Source organism: Syngnathoides biaculeatus, chromosome 14 (assembly GCF_019802595.1).
Source record: "Syngnathoides biaculeatus isolate LvHL_M chromosome 14, ASM1980259v1, whole genome shotgun sequence".
Classification (NCBI taxonomy): domain Eukaryota; kingdom Metazoa; phylum Chordata; class Actinopteri; order Syngnathiformes; family Syngnathidae; genus Syngnathoides; species Syngnathoides biaculeatus.
The window spans coordinates 22,611,352-22,631,625 of record NC_084653.1 but is presented as its reverse complement, the minus strand read 5'-3'; the positions used below and the strand labels follow the sequence as shown (position 1 = coordinate 22,631,625).

At 45.1% G+C, this 20,274-nt stretch overlaps 1 protein-coding gene across 4 annotated transcripts in view; it reads right to left on the bottom strand.

Annotated features, from left to right (window-relative positions):
• The window catches only part of mid1 (midline 1), a 45,355-nt gene that overhangs the window by 3,970 nt on the left and 21,111 nt on the right, over positions 1-20,274 (bottom strand). For 3 of the 4 annotated variants that reach the window (XM_061842011.1, XM_061842014.1, XM_061842013.1), the window contains exons 2-5: positions 7,644-8,368; positions 3,198-3,293; positions 1,141-1,248; positions 58-206 (exon numbers count right to left, since the gene is read on the bottom strand). In XM_061842011.1, the coding sequence (XP_061697995.1) occupies positions 58-206; positions 1,141-1,248; positions 3,198-3,293; positions 7,644-8,312 (1,022 nt within the window). In that variant the 5' untranslated portion in view covers positions 8,313-8,368. Of the gene's footprint in view, positions 1-57; positions 207-1,140; positions 1,249-3,197; positions 3,294-7,643; positions 8,369-10,461; positions 10,659-20,274 lie in introns of those variants that run through there. The other variant, XM_061842012.1, reaches the window with a different exon arrangement.

Below are 20,274 nucleotides of genomic sequence, written 5' to 3'. Positions count from 1 at the left end.
CGTTGGCATTTTATTTATTTTTTTCCCCCCACGGAGACTTTCATCCGGGACGCTCGCCTCTCGCAGATGCTTTTGGCCGACTGAAGGAAGCGGGACGGGTCGGTCTCTTTCAGGGTGTGGTCGGCTTGAGCGATGAGCGAGGAGGCCCTCTCGACGCACTGCTTGCAGCTGCCGATTTGCTGGGCCAGCTTCCTCAGGCGCACCGTCTGGAGCCGCACCGAAGGGAATCCGCGGGTGAGAAAACGTGCCAAACGCGGCTCGCTCGGCGAGAATGAAAAGACATTTCTGTTGGATTCTGCTTGGTGGCTGGTTCCTGTACTTCTCCCTGAGCACTTTGAAGCACTCTTAATACGTTTCCAATCGCGTTACTGTTGTGGTAAATTACTGTAAATATGGTGGAAGCTTTCATGTTGCATTCACAGGTGTCGGGCAACTTGGAATTCAATTAAAGTGGCTGAAAACTCTCACAACATGTGAGTTCTTTTCTTTTCTTCGGATTTTTGCAAAGTTTATTGCAAAAATAGAAGTGGCCCGATGCTCGAGGACTGCAAAGTGATAATGGACCTTTCCGACTGGCGATCTTTAGCTCCGCCCCCCCTTAGCTTCAGTCGCCAATCTCCCACAATCTTCCAAAATGGTGACTGAACAGAACTGGTTTGAAGTGGATTCTCTATCGCGTATTCCTGGTAACATTGCGGTATGTTTTTTTTTTTTGCCAAATCCCCCGGACTTGTCCAAGAGGGTTCTACGTAGAGGTCTCAACTATTTCCTGCAAGAATATTTACACGGAATTAAGATTTCGGACAGAGCAGGACGCAATGTCGGAGTTAAAGCGAAACGTTGCCGATCGATGCAAAAAAGTTTGAAGGGCGTGTCAAGACAATGCAGCAATCTGATTGGCTATTGTTGTACGAGTGATTGACAGGTCGGAAAGGTCCATTCAGGGAGGGTTCAACACAAAGCTTTATCTGGATCTGAACCAGAATTTCCAAAATCCAAATTTCTTTTTTTCTTGATTGAACCATGCAACAAACATTGGCTTTCTGCAGCTTATCTGTGACAAAATATGAGATGTTATTTGCAGTTATTCGAGCGAGTGTCAGCAAGGTCACGGAGATTCAAAAGGGCGACAAAACTTGCCTTCCCCTCTTTTATCTTGGTAACGATGATTTGCCTCCTCTGCTGTATGATATTGATCAGGAGGTCGCACTCCTCCAGCAGCTTGTTTTCTTGCCTGGATGCGTTTATCTGGACACGAGAGACAAAGTCCAGATAATCGGCAGTCAATAACGGCGTGTCGGCAAGTAAAGTGAAGTTTAAGCCTATACAAATCCCACACAAGATGGTTGACTCACTCGGACTGCTAATAAACGCACTTTGATTTCGTGGGGAAACAAAACAAAGCTCCGGTAAACACAGGGGAGATTAGCAAACTAAATTCCGGGGGTTGTGTGGAATCCACTACTATTGAAACCAACTAACTGAAGCAATAAAGGAGTGAACGACTAACAAAATAATAAAGAATTACGCTAAAAAATGGACTCAACGACGCACAAACTGATTATTGTAAGTCACTAAAGAACAAAATCTGAATAGGAGGCAATTATATGAATAAACAGACAATTCGCTGGTTGTCTGAGCAACTAATTAACAAGCTAAATGACTACCGAGCTGCAATTGGCTGGCAACTGTCACGAACCAACGGTGCAGGGGCGGACCCAAAATGCAGGACTTCCAGGCACAGGCATAATGTGCAGTGTGGTTTTATTCAGGAAACTGGTTGATACCAAAAGGCAGTCCAAAACAAGGCAGAGGCACAAAAAAAACGCTAGGCTAGGAAGAATCCAAAAGACATACAGCAAGGTCCGACGACTATGGGGCGAACTAACAAGGTTAACAGGATGTGCTCAAACAAAAGAGCACAGAATCGCTGTGACTAAGGCTTCCTCTAACTTACACATAGAAGCGGAGAGTCCCACAGGCGGTGAATGAAACTCACTAACACAAGGCAACGAACTGGCAAAAGTCAGTGACAAAGCTCCAAACTTAAATACATGGTCTAATTAGAGTCCAAATGGAAAACAGCTTTTACAGGTGAAACACCCCTCATGCCAGTGGCCAGGCCTTGCTCATGACAGCAACCAGTTCAGAGCCTACTCCACCTCGCGCCCCTGGGATAGACTCCAGCACTTCCGCGACCCTTGTGAGGATAAGTGGCTAACAAAATGGATGGATGGATGGATGACTACTTAGTACTGACTGACTAACGGACAGTGAGAAAAAAGTCCGGGCTACTGACTGACTAAGCAACTAATTAACAATCTAAATAACTACTGAGCTGCAAATGGCTGGCAATTGTCACAAACCAACGGTGCGGGGGAGAACCCAAATGCAGGACTTTCAGGCAGAGGCATAATGTTTAATCTGGTTTTATTCAGGGAACTGGGCGATACTAAATGGCAGTCCAAAACAAGGGAGAGGCACAAAAAACGCTAGGCTAGGCAGGATCCAAAAGACGTACAGCGAGGTCCGATGAATATGGAGAAAACTAACAAGCTTAACAGGACGCGCTCAAACAAAAGGGCAGAGAATCGCTGTGACTAAGGCTTGCTCTAACTTGCACATAGAATGGAAGAGTCCCACAGGCAGTGAATGCAACTCACTAACACGAGGCAACGAACTGGCAAATGCCAGTGACAAAACTCCAAACTTAAATACATGGTCTAATTAGAATCCAAATGGAAAACAGCTTTTACAGGTGACAGGTGTCAGAGGTGGCACCGCCCAGAGCAGTGGTCAGGCCACACCCCTCTTGGCAGGAATGACCAGTTCAGGGTGTACCCCGCCGCTTGCCCGTCGATAGCTGGGATAGGCTCCAGCACACCCGCGACCCTTGTGAGGATAAGCGGCTAAGAAAACAGATGGAGGGACAACTACTTAGTACTGACTGACTAACAGACAATGCGAGAACAAAGTCCAAGCTACTGACTATCTAAAAAAATAAACTGACCCCCCGCCCGACCGACTGCTTGACTAACTCGTTAACTGACTGACTAAAAAACGTGACAAGCTAACTAGCTCTGAAAATGAGCCTTGAGCCCGTGATGAAGGTTATTATAGATTTACAGGCTAATGGGTGTTTGATGAAGATGCAAAGCCACCTTCAGACACGATTTCCCGGCCGTTGACGGGCTCACCTCCACGTGTTGGCACGTCTGGATGAGTTTGCCCATCAGCGTTTCCAACTCGCCGGTCCTCTTGATGAGATTGCCGAGGTTGGTGTCCAAGGCGTGCTGGGGTGGCACACAGAAACAAAAGCATTAAAGAGAATATTTAATTACACCCTGGCCCCCCACGCTACGCTTTGGATGGGATAAATGGCGGCGCAGAGTTAAGCGAGAGAGACCAGGAATGACCACATTTGGCCGCCGATCGCCGCGACGGCTGGCGCAGACCAAGGAAGCCATCGCGCCGCCCGCTGAGGCCACCGAGCTTAGCCGAGCATCTGTCAGACTAAACCCCGGCCCTGTTAATCACCGCCTCCGATCAAAGGCTTATGTCTCCAACTTCATCTCTGGCAGTAATTGGCTGCCATAATGACTCTCCTCCCGTTATGAATCATTATCGCCGCCGAATTAAAGATTGATGACGTGTCATTACATAAAATTAAATGGAGCGATATATTGTACAGTAACATTCAGATGGTAATAGGTTGAAACTTGCAGGCTGAGCGCTAAGTGTTGAAATGGACACCTGAGGATTACACGGCACGTAATTTGAGTACGAGTTCAAATTTTTAGGTTTTAAACATTACAAGAAAAATGTAGGAAACAAATGTTGTTGGTATTAGCGCTTCCGCACGTCTCAGTCCTAGTCGCTCAGTACCAACAATACAAGAACCCAATGTTCACCTCAGAATGATGCTAAATTTGGAGGGAAAGAGATTCACCTCGCAAGTATACAAAATAATCTCCCTATAATTGTTTGGCAACTGTTTTTTTAATGTTGGACACGTATTTTGACACTTGTATGACAAATACCGTAATTCCTGGCCTACAGAGCGCACCTGGTTACAAGCCTCACCCAGTACATTTGTAAAGGAAATACCATTTGGTACATGCGTACGCTGCAGTTGTGTGAAAGCCGCAAGTGCCCACATTGAGACACAAGATATTTACAAAGAATTATGGTACACAGAGAATTTAACGCTAGTGCCGCCGCGCTAATGCTAACGCTAGCACCAGGCTAACACGGTCGGTTAAAAAAATAAAAAAAACATACCGGTAAAAATCACTGATACATGGCAGTAACACGCTAGCTCAACGCTAACAGGGTCAGACCGGTGAAAGTCACTTCCTCGGCGCATATATTCCACCGGTCTCACTCTTACCTTTTCCGCTTGAATGCCCCCTAGCGGCCGTTAGGGGAAAAAAATGCACAAATCAGCTGCATCACCGCATAAACCGCAGGGTTGAAAGCGTGTGAAAAAAGTCCCGGTTTATAGGCCGGAAATGACGGCACTTTCGGATGGTCACTGTTGGGCTTTGTCTCACAGGATTTCCTACAGGAAGATAATACTTGTTGTATATGAACTGTAACTCTTACATAAATTAAAGTATTTTTCTCTTATCCAGCTACATGACTTTGCGAAAATAAGGTTGCACTACTGCACATTTTAACCACACTAATAAACACGAGTTAGATGAGAAATGCATGCTTGTACAGAGTCCATGATTCCGAAATGTTTACTGCAAACACTGCAGCGCTCATCACGTAAAATAACAACATACTGACACTTCCGCAAGGTGCTGCCAGTATTGAGCTTTGGTGCTGTTTTTCTTTAGCTGGAGCTGTGGCTTAAGACAAGGTGGAGGGAGTTATAACAATTCAAAATAGGATTCAGTGTTAACACAACAAATCTTTCTTTTTTTGTTAGAAAGCCAAACAAACAAAAAATAAACAGTCTCCAATAGAACCGCTGGATATCATTTGGGGTAAATCAGATGCACTTCAAATGGTGACAAGACTTTGAATGTAACTCATTAATTTTTGCCATGTTATAGATTTAAGAGGGTGTGCACACTTATGCAACCAGATTATATTAGTATTTTTTTCTCCTTATTTCTCTTTCCAAAAAAAAAGATTACAGATTAGTATTTTTTCCCTCATTTCTCTTTTAAAAAAAAAAGAGATTACAGGTTACTTTTACGTAAAACAAGTTTTAAAGATTTAGTATTTTTCTTGGTCTATTTTTTTTTTCATCACCAAAACCTGATATTTGAACAGGGGTGCGTCAACTTTTCATTTCCACTGTATACGCTCTGTGATGGGGTGTGAACTGCCTCTCACCTAAAGTCACCCCTGACTATAATATTGCGTACAAAAACCGAAACGCGCATTATGCTTTTATATGCCGTGATCGAAAGTTGGCTTTATATTCAATACATATGATTTATTCATGCGTGCGAGGGGGAAGGAAGCTGAAAGCCATTTAAAACGCTGAGCTGAAGGGAGACAAGGTGACTATGGCAAACAACAAAAACAAACCAAAAAAAAAAAACTATATCCATCAAAGCGATGCTGATTGTTTCCAACATCTGAGACAAATGTCACATGGGACTATCATACAATCCAAATAAACACAGACAAGAGCAGCCAGCAGTAGAAAAAAAAAAAAAACATGGCTGATAGAGTGAGTCCAAGCATTTCCTCTTCCTCGTGAGCCCACAATACATCCTCTCCCGCTAATTCAATTCCTCGGTTTTGTTTGAACAGCCGCCTGACATGGACATCTCTTTTCCTAAAATCATTTCATCCTGATGAACGGAAAGAATCTGTCTTTATTTCTTATTTTTTCATTATTTTTTTCTTTTACAAGCTAGCCCTTGGCGGTCCGCACCTTAACCGCGGCCGGTCTTCCTTCCTTCCTGTGCGGCCTGACGTGTGCCCTCCTCCCCCTGCCCCCGGATTTTTATCTCGTGTCAACATGTGGATTGTTGTTTTTTTTAACTACTGTCAAACGTTAAAGGATGGACTCGAGTACAGTAGCACGCGAGTTATACTCCCGCTGGCCAAAACATTAGGCACACCAGAACAATCTAACAACAAGCCACATAAAACATTTTGTGACAACACAATGCAGTTCTGTACTTTCCCCTCCACCATTTCCATTTTAGTAAACGCAAAATAGATTTTACAGTTCTTGTATTGGATCTCATTAGATACAAGCGTACCTAAAGAAGTACCGGGTGAGCGCACGAAGCTTTGACATTTTAAAACTTTTCTCCAAGAGGGCGCGCATCACTGGCGGTGCGTCATCCCGTGTAGCCGGCTGCTGACCCCGGTAGCCAAGTGACGCCCTCGGAAAAGACGGCAAAGTCGTGCCACAGCCGACGTGCGGCCGACAAACGTTCGGTCTCTGGTCGTTTTTTTTTTTTTTTTTAAACCATGAAATTGTTCCATTTCATCATGAAAATGTGAGGGAAAGCCATACACAGAGTGGATGGATGAATATAATAGTTGCTGATAAAACACTAGCTTTGGGAACAAAAACATATTTTGCCATGGAAGCGTGACACAAATATATGACATTTTGCTGGGAAAAAAAATAGAATTTGTGAATAAAACAGTATATTTTGGAATGAATGTTTCTGTTTTTCCCAAAAAACATGAAGCATATTTCGCCACAAAACACTACATTTGCAGCATATATACTATATTTTGCGATTTCTAAAAATGTGTCATGGAAAAACTATATTTACAATGACAACACTCAATTTTACCATGAAAATAATATTTTGATTGCAAAAACAATATCTGGCCGTTTAAATACGCTATTTGTGGTCAAAACTATTTTAATATGAAAACGACTGCATTTCGCCATGAAAGCACAATATTTATATAGTTTGGATTTTGGATTTTGTTTGTTAAAAAAAAAAGAAAAAGATATTGACCCAGAAAAAAACCACAAATGTATATTTAAAAAAATGTTTGCTACTAAAACAAGATCCAGTATATATATATATATATATATATATATATATATATATATATATATATATATATATATATATATATATATTATATATATATATATATATATATATATATATATATTTTTTACAATGCAATACTTTGCCGTGACAATACATTTACCTTGCATGAAAACACTATATTTTGCCATTAAAACACAATATTTGTCATTAAAACCCCACATTTTCCCATGGAAATAAAAACGTTTGGAACAAAAATGCATTTTCTGACAATATGGAGCATTATTTTGCCATGGCTACTATTGTTATGCTTTCAGCGCCATAAATTTGGCCATAAAAACATGTTTTCCCACAATAATATACTTAGAGTAAAAAAGATAAATACTTTTTTAATGACAATAATTGGCACAAAAAAAACTTTCAGCATAAAAAAATATTCTGCATGTGGTTATTATTTAAATGTACATATTGCTAATACATATTTGACAAGGAAAACAATATTTTACTATAATGTAAACAGTGTTAGGCGTTTAAAATTTTTCACAACTTCAAACAATCTGCTTGAAATGCATTTACTGACTGCTTGCAGGAAACGTTTCTCCCTGTGATTTAAATTTTTTTTTTTTCTTAAATGATTAAAATGCGCCTTACCTTGAGTTTGTCATATCGGTCCCCCAGCCCGGCGACTTGGTGGTCCCTGTGCCGTCCGACCAGCTTGCACAAGGCGCAGATCAACTGGTCGTCGGTCAAACAGTACATGGTGACCTTCTCGTCCTCGTGCTCCAAGCACATGACCCCTCGCATGTGGGAGTCCAGCAGGGGCTCCACCAGACGGTGGCCCGTGAAGGGCTTCTTGTTGGGGTGGGTGGCCTTCAGGCAGTCGTCGCAGTAGGACACCTCGCACGTGACGCAAGTCTTCACGGCGTCTTGGGGCGGCTCCCGCTCGCAGAACTGACACGGCACCCGCTCTCCGCCGGGCTGCGTCATGGCGCCGCCGTCGGGGGTGGCTCGTTCCCGCCGGGGCTGGCTGGGCGAGTTGGGTCCGCTGAGGGAGGCCTTCTGGTAGCGGTCGATGATGTTCTGCAGGGTAACGTTGCGCTTGAGTCCTTCTAGGCCTTTCTGGTTGAGATTGATAACATAGCGGCAGGTGGGGCACTGGAAGGCGCGGATGGACTGGACGGGCTCGCTGGGGGTGCAGTGCGACACCAGGATGCGGTGGGCGCAGTTGGAACAAAGGCTGTGAGCGCAGGGCAGGAGAAGCGGGTCCTCAAAGAGCTCCAGACAAATTGGGCATGTCAGCTCGGACTCCAGCGTTTCCATCTTCAGGCCAAACTCAGCGGAGAGGGCAGCGAAATCCAAGGAAGCCGCTCAGCTATCTGCACGAAATTAGCACAAACGCGAGAAAGAAAGCGCACATTTAGAATCTACGACAACTTTGAACTTCACCAGTGATTTGTATATATACACGTTTCTCAACTTTAACACTCGATAACGCTATTATCATGACCAGTCTTCATTTTTTTTTTAGCCACACTTAAGCGTAGCTCAGTGTTTATGTTGCTAGGTCGGAGTCAGCTGACATTTTTTCAAGCTAGGCAGCGATTCAGGTGGTCAGACAGCAACGCTCTTCTGTTTGAACTGGAACAAGAGAAGCTACCATAATTTCCGCATTGTAAGGCGCACCTACAAGCCTTTAATTGTCCTCAAAAGCCGACGATGCGCCTTATATATGGGTCAATATTGCGCCATTGGTGCAGCTCCAGCTAACGGATACATAACGTAACCCAGCCTCTACTATAGCGTCGATTCTATGCACCTAGTAATGCGCTGCACCTTATATGTGAAAAAAGTTATAAAATAGGCCATTAATTGAAGGTGCGCCTTATAATGCGGTGCGGAAAATACGGTATTTGTTGTGTATGGAGCCCTAGACGTGATATGTGAAACAAAAACATGTCTGTTAACACTTGGGACAGAGAGAGAGGCAAAATGAGTTGACATATTGTACTCTAAGTTTTCATAAAACTAAACGTCTTTCACGTGTTATGCATTGAAAAAAAAAGTCTCCGGTCCGTTGCGGTAAAGACGGAGCTAAGTGGAAAGGTGAAGCTTTCAATTGACCAGTCGATCTACGTTGCTACCCTCACGTATGGGCATGAGCTGTGGGTTGTGACCCAAAGAACAAGATCCCGGATACGAGCGGCCGAAACGAGTTTCCGGGGTCTCCCTTAGAGATAGGGTGAGAAGCTCGGTCACCCGGGAGGGGCTCAGTGTCGAGCCGCTACTCCTCCGCATTGAGATGAGGTGGCTGGGACATCAGATACGGATGCCTCCTGGACGCTTCCCTGGTGAGGTGTTCCGGGCATGTCCAACCGGAAAGAGACCCCGAGGACAACCCAGGACACGCTGGAGAGACTACGTCTCTCGGCTGGCTTGGAAAGGGAAGTCTGGCTATCCCTGCTGAAGGTACTTCCGCTGCGACCCGATCCGGAAAAGCGGTAGATAATGGATGAATGGATGGATGGAAAATAGGAGCGGTTTTGGTCACAAAGAAAATGCATATACTGTTCAATTGTGTGTTGACGCTCTGCTGTATTTAGATGACTGACTTTATGATTCCAATTCATTTCTCTTTTGCTGTGCTCCAACATTGAAAGAACCTTTATCACATTTATTTGACTCTCCCTCCCGAAATACGGGAATGAAATTGCATTAAAAACGTCCAAACCGGTCAAATTTATCTCGCCTGGTCGTGACCTCGGCGAACCCAAACCCTCTGATCCCAGAATCGCCCCAGACTGTATCATCTGCTCTTTAAATTTGGCCCAGATTAAGTACTTTCACCCCTCTCACCCTTCTCCATATGCTGCAGCGGAGAGCTGACAGCTCAGCCAAGCAGAAGCCGATTGGCCCGCTTTACTGATGGCTTGGGCCTCCGTGCACGCCGCACTATCACACACACACACACACATACACAGTAAAGCTTTTGTTCCCGTGCCGGGTCGGACGGCCCAGCTGTGAGTGGACATAGCGCACTCTGACCCCCACCGCCACCGTCACCAGCAGCATTCACAGCCACTTTCCACGGGTGCGAACGCCTCGACATACCCGCTCATTAAGCGCGAACAAGGCCGAAGCTTGTTATCCGGGGTGACCTCTGAGCAGTTTGGTTTCTTTAACGCGACACACGCGCACACAAAAGAACCGTCGCAGACAAGCGTGCGATTGTTACACTTGTGATGTCACTTTCCCTGCCTCCAGTCAAAGCCGAAGCATGCCCAGGTGACATCCCGTCAACTACTGTTCAGGTTTTACAGCATAAAAAGTCCAAGTACAGCACAATTGTGTCTTGTCAAACAGGTTTCTGGTGTCCTAAATACCGTCAACAATAAAGTATAATAAGATTCTTCATTATCTGATTGATAATATCAAAAACAAAACGCCACGCCACGCTTTTCCACAAACCCACCGATGGATTCCGCCCCGCTTTGCGCCGCCGATTCATTTTTGCAGAAGGAAGGCAACCTTTGACCAAAACGGGAGAGGAAAAAAACTAAAAATAAAAATCACATCCACCGGAGCGGAGGAGGCATCGTCGGCAAGCCGGGGAGCGCGCCTGCGAGTCCCGAGAACCGCATTCCCCTTAATCCCGCCGTAGCGAGCCCATTGAGCGAGACTGGAGCCAGCACAACAGGAAAAGTTGCCCGACAATTCCAGGAAAGCTCCAGCTCCACCTACAGCCGGAGGGATGGCCGGCACTGGGAGAGAAGTGTGTACGTGTGTGTGTGTATGTGTGTGTGTGTGTATGAGAGAAACTGAGCGAGAGTGAGAACGAGAGCGCCTCGCAGGTACAGTACATTTATATGATACCGGCCCATATCAGTGTCACGCTTTCCATTGTGTGCGTCCGTTAGTGTCCCTTTGACCCTCGCACAACAATGGCTGGTGATTCACTGCACACTCCAATGAGGCGAGATGAGGACAAAAAATTCCCCCAGGATCCGCGCAGTCAACAAATATGGGCGGTGCGCAACCGTAAGGTTTGAAGCAAACCTCAAATTGTACAACATCATTTTCAATTAAACATTTGCATACTATGATGGCGTAAGAAAAGCAAATGTATTTGTATAGCGCATTTCGTACACGAGGTAACTCAATGTGCTTTACGTGACTAAAGGCATTTGAAAACAAAGAGATAAAACATTTAAAACGGATTAAAAATGCCAAACAAAATACTTTCAAAAAGACAATTAAAACCGCATACAGTGCAAGTAATATGATCAAAAAGTGGATATATTCTAAAAAGCATCAGGAAAAAAAAAGAAAGTTTTTAACCTGGATTTAAAAATATTCAGTCTTGAGGCTGACCTCACCTCTATTGGCAATTTATTCCGCATAATAGCTAAATGCTGCTTCACCATGTTTGCTTCGGACTCTGAGCTCCACTATTTGACCCAAGTCAGTCGATCTCAGAGTCCTACTGGGTTTGTATTAGCATTTCTATCATGTATTCAGGACCGAAATAATTTAGTGATTTATAGACCAGCAGCAGAACTTTAAAATCTATTCTAAAGCTGACTGGAAGCCAGTGCAAGGACTTTAGGATTGGGTTTATATGCTCTGACCGCTTTGTTTTGGTCAGAACGCTAGCTGCAGCATTAGCAAGTAAGTAATAATAATAGTAGTAAGTAACAAGTACATTGAGAAGAAAAAAAGAAATTCATAAAAGATTTTGTAGTGTTGTGATTTGGTCCAAGAACAAGGGATAAAAGTGCACGCATTGATTACAAGTTACGAGTAGAAGCGCCACAAAACCCTTCCAAGGGATGTCAAATGGGCCGAGGTGGAGAAAAGTTGTGGAAAACATAAAATTGCAGTCTCGATCTAGAGAAAAATGCACGGGGTGATTACATGTTGCCGGCGTAGCTAGGAAAGCATAAAAGTGCAATTCCCACAAAATGTTTGGTGAGGTTTCGATGCAGACCAGTGCTGAGAAATGTTGGGGAAGGATTTGAAAATGTAGCAGAGCAACCCTTAGCATTTTCATTTTTTGTTCAATTTGGGATTAAATTCAAGAGGAGACGAAGAGACCAAGTGAACGCCGTAGTCTACAATAAGAGTAAGCTAATGTTAGCATGTCTGTTTAGTTTTGCTATTTTGGATTTAACTCAAAGGGAGACTAAGTGCTGGTGCAGCAGCTAATGGGATGTTTTTAACTGACGTCACATTTTTTGCTGAATCCCCCACACGCCACTGCGCTGCGATTTAACCTCTCTACCGAATGCGTACCAGTGTGGAAGTCTCCGGAATGCTCTCGGTTACTGTTTGTGTGTTTGTGGCCGTTTCAGGACTCAAGTACACAAAACAGGACTTGCTAACCATCACAGAGCCTTCTTCTGACTTTTTTTTCCGACAACTCTCGCCAATTCGCTGAAGGTTTTTACAGAGTTGCTAGTCGGCGTGCTCTTCAAAGCCTCGCGATCCGGTACGCGAGTCCGGTTGCGTAAGCGGGGACATCGTCTAACGCTTCCGACGAAAGACTTGAGATGGCTCTGTGCTTCACGGAGACTTGGCTTTGTGGACGATTGTGTAAACTAACGCTGGCCTGTGTTTTTATTTTGTTATTTGGGATTTTATTCAAAAGGAGATTAAGGCCCACTCCAGCAGCCAAGTGGACACTACGGAGTTATGCCATTGCACTGTCCGGAGCTAAGGCACGAGAACAGGGTATGATAACATTAGCATGCGTTTTTATTTTTATCTTTATTTGGGATTTTATTCGGGAGGAGAATATGGGCAGCAACAGAAAACCAGAGACTGTGGATACTCCCTCCAGAAGCTAAGGCTACAGGGTAAAAAACCATTTGCGCATGTGCTCAATTTTGTTATTTTGGGTTGGCAAAGTGGAGACTATGCGTTCCAAGTACAAAACGAGAGACAGGAGGACCGTGTTTTTGCATGTGTCTGTAAATGCTACGTATTGCACCCAACGCGATGGCGTGTGATTCACCAGGGAAGCACAGACAAGGCCCTGAGTCACGTCTTAAGTAGGGCAAAACGCCCTCGGGTTCCACACAGCAAACAGTTCGATGTCCGACAGATCCAAAACACAATCTGGAGCGGCGTAACAACCGCAACAAATAGCTCGAAAACATAACACGGGATTGGCCAGCTGCTCTCCCCCGTGATCGACACCGAGCCAAAGCTGACACGACACGACATCATCTACCAGATCCCAGTCGGCCCGCGAGTGGAGGTGCTGTCAGCTTTTCGTGTAGCGCCGCCGCCGTCACTCATCGGGAGTCCTCTGAGTGACTCCTCTTCCGGCGTACGACAAACACACACACTCGCTGTTAAAAACGACTTACTCTCTTTTTCAACTAAACATGAGCAACTCTGAGAGACCGACGTGTGAATGTTGCTGCTGCTGTTCGCTATGAACTACAGAAGAGTCATGTCATTATCCAAGCCGCTCATCCTCACAAGGGTTGCAGGAGAGCCGGAGCCTATCGCAGCTAGCTTCGGGTCAGTCAGTCGAAGGGCAGCTATCGACACCACCACTGCGCGGGAATCGATCCCAGGCTCCCCGCACCAAAGTTAGACGTGTGTACCACTACACCATCTCTTCCACTACGGAAAGCCTTCGACTAAATGTCTGATCCACAGTTCTCGAGCGGAGAGGTTCTGGGTTTTTTTCCTCTGTGTACTCGGTCGGGCTTCACATTCCAAAAGCACGCATGTTAGGCTAATCCAGTAGTTTTTAAACTGGGAGATGCCCCCCGACCCCCACCCCCTCAAAAGGGGATTATTTCAGCCCCCACTCCCTCACCCAGTTTTTCAATTTTCAATTTACAGTTTGAAGTGCTAGCAGGTCCACCCTCCCCCGGGAAAATTACAAGCAGGGGAGGAGGGCGCGGAAAAGGCTAATCGCTTAAAGGGGGGCCATGCCACTGAAAAACCCCTGGGCAAATTGAAGACTAAATTGTCCATAGGTGCGACTTTGAGAGCCAATTGCCGTTCATGCGCTCTGCTATTGACTGACGATCGGTCCAGGGTGTACTCATCCATCCATTTTCTTTGCCGCTTATCCTCACGAGGGTCGCGGGGAGTGCTGGAGCCTGACCCAGCTGTCACCCTGCAGGAGGCGGGGTACACCCTGAATTGGTTGCCAGTCAATCACAGGGCACATGGAGACAGACAACAGTCACACCCACAATCACCCCTAGGGGCAATTGATGTGGGAGGAAACCGGAGTGCCCGGAGAAAAGCCTCGCAGGCACGGGGAGAACATGCAAACTCCATACAGGCGGGTCCGGGATTGAACCTGGTATCTCAGATCTGTGAGGCCAATGCTTTTACCATCTGATCCACTGTGCCGCCCCAGGGTGTACCTCTCACTCAAAGTCAGCCGTGATAGGCTCACCTGCCATCCTAGTGATGAATGCTTTAGAAAAAAGATGGAAATTATGAACTGCTGTTTCCGTCTGGGGCGCCACGGTGGAGAAGCCTTGGCCTCACACTTCTGAGGACTCGGGTTCAATCCCGGACTCGCCTGTGTGGGGTTTGCATGTTCTCCCCGTGCCTCTGTGGCTTTTCTCCGGGCACTCCGGTTTCCTCCCACATTCCAAAAAACATGCAACATTAAATGGACACTCTAAATTGCCCCTAGGTGTGATTGTGAGTGCAGGTGTTTGTCTCGATGTGCCCTGCGATTGGCTGGCGACCAGTTAAGGGTGTACCCCACCTCCTGCCCGTGGACAGCTGGGATAGGCACCAGCACTCCCCGCGAACCTTGTGAGGATAAGCAGCAAAGAAAATGGATGGATGGATGTTTCCCTGTGAGAGTTGTAATAGTTTGCAGACATTTTTTTTTCAATTAAAATGGTCGTGCAGTATAGTGCAAATAATTTCTACAACGAAACGTCACATTTTCTGCCCTTTATGCAGCCTGAAAGACAAGCTTGCCAAGGTGAAGTTCTTTAATCGTGAAAAGACCGACTATTAGTTACATTAAATAAGCCTTAAATGTTAAAGCCAATGACAAGTAAAAAAAAATTATAATTTTTAAACGAAAAGTATGCAGTATAATGTCTGACAGCCTTCAAAGGGGAATATGTGGAAGCAAAAAAAAAAAAAAAAATCCCACTTCACTTTTCAGTACGCACGTAGCTATAATCACCTCAGTTTGGGGGCAGCAAGCAGTTTTCCACCACAGTAAAATTAAAACAAAAAAACACATTGCATAGAACACATTATTTGGAAGAGACGAGGTAACAAATAACAACAACAAAGGAAGAGAATGAACTTCATGACATTCAAGAGGCGCAACAAAGCGGAGACTGCGGAGCGTTCCAGTGTCGCCGCAGTGACAAACTTGCCTGACCGTGCGGTTTTTGCTTGGTAACGCTTGGAACTCTGGCTGACTGGGTACTAGAAACGGTAGCTATCTCTTTTTCAGAAGGGTTCTGCGGATAAGGAAGGAATCCGTCATTTATTCACTTTCAAAAGCACTCGTCCTCATTTGTGAGCTGGAGTCTATCCCGGTCGGCTATACTGGAGCGGAAAATCCTTCTGCGCCATCTGGGGAGCCCGCTTGTATGTACACGTACAAGAAAAATACTACAGTTTGTTTTCATTTGTCGACAACTTTCTCGTTAGTCAGCGATGTCACTTTTTTAATTGGTTACATTTCGTTTTCACAGCAAAATTTACGGCGTTAAACGTTTGCTTCCCCCCCCAAACGCATGAAGATTTTTGCTCGGAAAAAAACAAGACGTGTTATTTTGACTGAATGGAAAAAAGACTGACAGCATGATCAAAGGATGATCACCAACTTTAACGTGCAACTTTTATAAATAGTGTTATGAATGAAATATTTCTTGTACATCTATGAATAAATGCTATTCTGTTTTCAAAATGTACACAATGTGATCATTCATTATTTAGGTGCATACCTTTACCCCCCAAAATTTCAAATACAAATTCAATTAAGGGCGCCACGATAGAGTAGCTGGTAAAGCTCACAGTTCTGAGGTTCCGGGTTCAATCCCGGACCCGCCTGTGTGGGGTTTGCATGTTCTCCCCGTGCCTGTGTGGGTTTTCTCCGGGCACTCCCACATCCCAAAAAAAACATGCAACATTAATTGGACACTCCAAATTGCCCCTTGGTGTGATAGTGAGTTTGTCTCCATGTGCCCTGCGATTGGCTGGCGACCAGTTCAGGGTGTACCCCGCCTCCTGCCCGTTGACAGCTGGGATAGGCTCCAGGACTCCCTGCGACCCTCGCGGGAATAAGCGGCGAAGAAAATGGATGAAATTCAATTAAATTGAATTCAGATTTGCATCATGGCTTGCAGGCGTGCTTTCATAGCGTGTATATCGTATCTATTCAAAAACATTTTAATTTCTTGTTTTAGTAAATGCTTGAAACGCATGAATTTGACAACAAATATTAACGTCAAATAAATAAAAGTGACATTTTTAACAGTAATTGCTGTTTGTTTGTTGTTGGCCTTGGGTTGACATCTTAATGTAGCAGCTATGGAAAAGTTTGTTTTCGTTGCTTCCAGTTCTTATTTGTCGTTCCGCGTGAATGCCTTGAAACCTCTTGATCCATAATCAATAGTATCCTGACCCCCACGTGCAGAACGCTTTACCAGCTCGATCGATTTTGCGAATGAAGTCGCTTAACAGAGTGGCAACTTCCTTCTTTCCAACCGTATCGACGATTTCATGTTCCATTCAATCCCATCGGAACTTATTTTTGACGACCAAATTTCTTTGCCTCGAGAAGCGTCTTTCCTCCTGAGCGCCGCCATCGTGTTGACTTGAAAATGGCCCTGTGAAGCGCCTCGTATCCAACAAGCGTTTTCATTGGTCAGGAGGAACACATTCGACCAATCAACAGACGTCTTTCAGCCTATCCATTACTATGCCAAACAGGAAGGGGGTCAGAGCGGATCCCTAATGCAGTCCCACCTATTCCAACTCGCTTGCAAAAGTTGGACCGGAATTTGAACGAGTGTGGATTCTGGCATGGGTTGCGACTTGGAATATTGCAGAAAAACTGAGAATATATATTTTTTTAATCAATGCAATTAAAAAAGACGGAATTCCGCTTATAAACGGGAAAATCACATGTCTGAAAGAATGGACACGTTCAATATTGTACGATGGTTGGCCAGACCGGTTTCGGACTCTATTATCAGGACAAATCCACTCTTAACGCACCTCAAAACTCTGAATAATCTTATAAAATAATCGTATTTGACATATTATCTTGGTCCGAAAGGCGCAAAATTGTTACAAAAACAGCCCAACTGGTTGTAAATACCTGAGCCAAGACTCTAACCCAGGACCTCTCAACAGGGAGACAGGCTAGCTAACCACCTGTCCTCTGCATTGCCATCATACCAACGCAATTATTACATCGTCATTTAACGAGGGTATAACATTCCGCCGCAGCGCTAACGCGTTTTGGCAGACAACGAAGCGTGACTGGCATTGCAGTGGTGACGCGCCGCTCGGCGCTAATGCGTGGGGCTTTGTCGCGAAATGAACTTTTTTCACGCGCACGTTGATTCGATTAGCAAGTAATGGCTCGTTTAGAGATGAAACGACGGTAACGTCAAAAGATAGGGAGACAATTTCTCGCTCAAGCACGTTCTAATCCGCTTGGACGCGGCCTTTTATCAGCTTTTAATGAGGGCCGAAAAGCACAGAGCGAAGGTGCTGCGCTGTTGTTGTTTTGTTCTTTTAATTTGATGGGTTTTTTTCCCTGGGGAGGACAACCTCACGTCATCACGGAGTAACGAGCGCGGCTGTGACCAACGCGCTGGCCTGGTGGTACCGCGTGGAGCCGCCACGCTCCGGCGCAGCCCGCTCAGGCCTGTAATGTGATTTACGGCTTTAGCCCGCCACAGCGCTTCATTAGACCGACAAATGTACACCGGGCTGCGGCCCGACGCAATGCTGCGATTAGACGTGCACTTCCTGCTTCCTGACCGACGTCTCTCATTGTTACCGCCACCGAATATCTTATGCTTGCGCTGCACTTTTTTGGTTATTTGCTAGATTTTGCTGAATCTGTTTGGCCTAAACCAAGTGGGAGGATATCTGATGGGGGGGGAAAGGTGACCACAATAAAATGTGGGATTTCGATCTTCTTCTTCTTTTCCTTTCGGTTTGTCCCGTTAGGGGTCGCCACAGCGTGTCAACTTTTTCCATCTAAGCCTACCTCATGCATCTTCCTCTCTAACCCCCACAGTCCTCATGTCCTCCCTCACAACATCCATCAACCTTTTCTTTGGTCTTCCTCTCACTCTTCCATCGTCAGCACCCTTCCACCAATATACTCCCTCTCTCGCCTCTGGACATGTCCAAACCATCGAAGTCTGCTGTCTCGAATCTTGTCTCCAAAACATCCAACTTTGGCTGTTCCTCTAATGGGCTCATTTCTAATCGTATCCAACCTGCTCACTCCGAGCGAGAACCTCAAGATCCTCATTTCTGCCACCTCGAGTTCTGCTTCCTGTTGTTTCTTCAGTGCTACCGTATCTAATCTGTACATCATGGCCGACCTCACCACTGTTTTATAAACTTTGCCCTTCGTCCTACCCGAGACACTTCTGTCACATAGAACACCAGACACCTTCCACCAGCTGTTCCAACCTGCTTGGACCAGTTTCTTCACTTCCTTGCCACACTCACATTGCTCTGTACTGTTGACCCCAAGTAATTGAAGTCGTCCACCCTCCCCATCTCTTCTCCCTGTAGCCTCACTCTTCCTCCTCCACCTTTCTCATTCACACACACATATATTCTGTTTTACTTCAGCTAATCTTCATTCCTCTCCTTTCCAGTGGGTGGCTCCATCTTTCTAACTGCTCCTCCGCCTGCTCCCTGCTTTCACTGCATATCACAATATCATCTGCAAAAACCATGGTCCAAGGTGATTCCACTCTAACCTCATCTGTCAGCCTATCCATTACTACAGCAAACAGGAAGGGGCTCGGAGCGGATCCCTGATGCAGTCCCACCTATTATTGTTATTTACAAGATTCATCCAAAAAGCAGCTATGACTTATATCAAACCACTTGGAAGATTGCCATACGGGGGGCGGACACATTCAATTGTGACCATGATCTTGATAAACATGCATATGAAGGAATAAAAACAACTGTAATTTCCGTTTAACCTTTTGAAGGCCGGTAGTGATATTGACCAAAGTAGGGGAAATATGACACTGACAAATTATAAAGGTACAAACAATGAGCGCAAGTTACAAACCTCAAGAAAACAGCCATTGCCAATACCCCCCACGCCCCCCCAAAAAATGGAGGATGGAGAAAAGTAAAGGAAAAACATAAAATCGTGATACACATCTGGTTCGTCAAAGGATAAGACGTTACAAGCATAGCTCGAAAAATACAGTTTCCATAAAGCCTTACGAACGGCTCAGATACGGACTAGCGATGTGAGAACGGAAGGGAAAAATGTACAATTGTGGTGCGGATTGGGATAAAGAAGACAAGTTTTAACGGAAATAAAAGGACGAAGTCCCCAAAACTTCTTGAGGGTAACAATTTACACCAAGGATAAGAAAACTAGGTGAAAAACATCCAATTGTGGAAAAGACGGGATTCACGAGGTCTACATAGATTCAGATGTGGATAAAGCAAGCGCCAGCACGCACTCGACGGACACGTTGTTTGTAAATTAAAATGCGAAACCTCAAAAACGTCTTAACCGGTTGCTATGAACCTTTCGTGGCTGGACGAGGAAGATGGTGGAAAAACAACTCGAAAGTGGGTGTGTAGGTGCGTATCAGGAATTTATCCCTCCACCAAACTCAAAACAAAACATTATGTAGGGGGATTATGTTTTCAATTTGCGAGCACAACTTGGAAACCCTTTCTGTGGAGGTCGCGATGTGAGAATTCATGTAAAAACGAAGTACAGAAGAAGGAATGTGAAAATAACAAGGCAGCACGGTCCACTAGTGGTTAGCACGTCTACCTCACTGCTCCGAGGTTCGAATCTGCCTTTTGAGTTTGCATGTTCTGCTCGGGTATGTGTCTTTACACTTGCCGATGCATCCCAGATCAAAACTAGAATAAGCCGGAACACCTCATCTGAAAACTATTGTACAGTAGTTTATATATGATATCCGAGCACAGCTTTCATATTATTATTATTTATTTTTTCTGCCTCTCCCTCTCGCGAGTTGTGGAGCTCAACTGCATAAACTTCCTCTGCGTGACCTGGCACGTGCCAGCGATG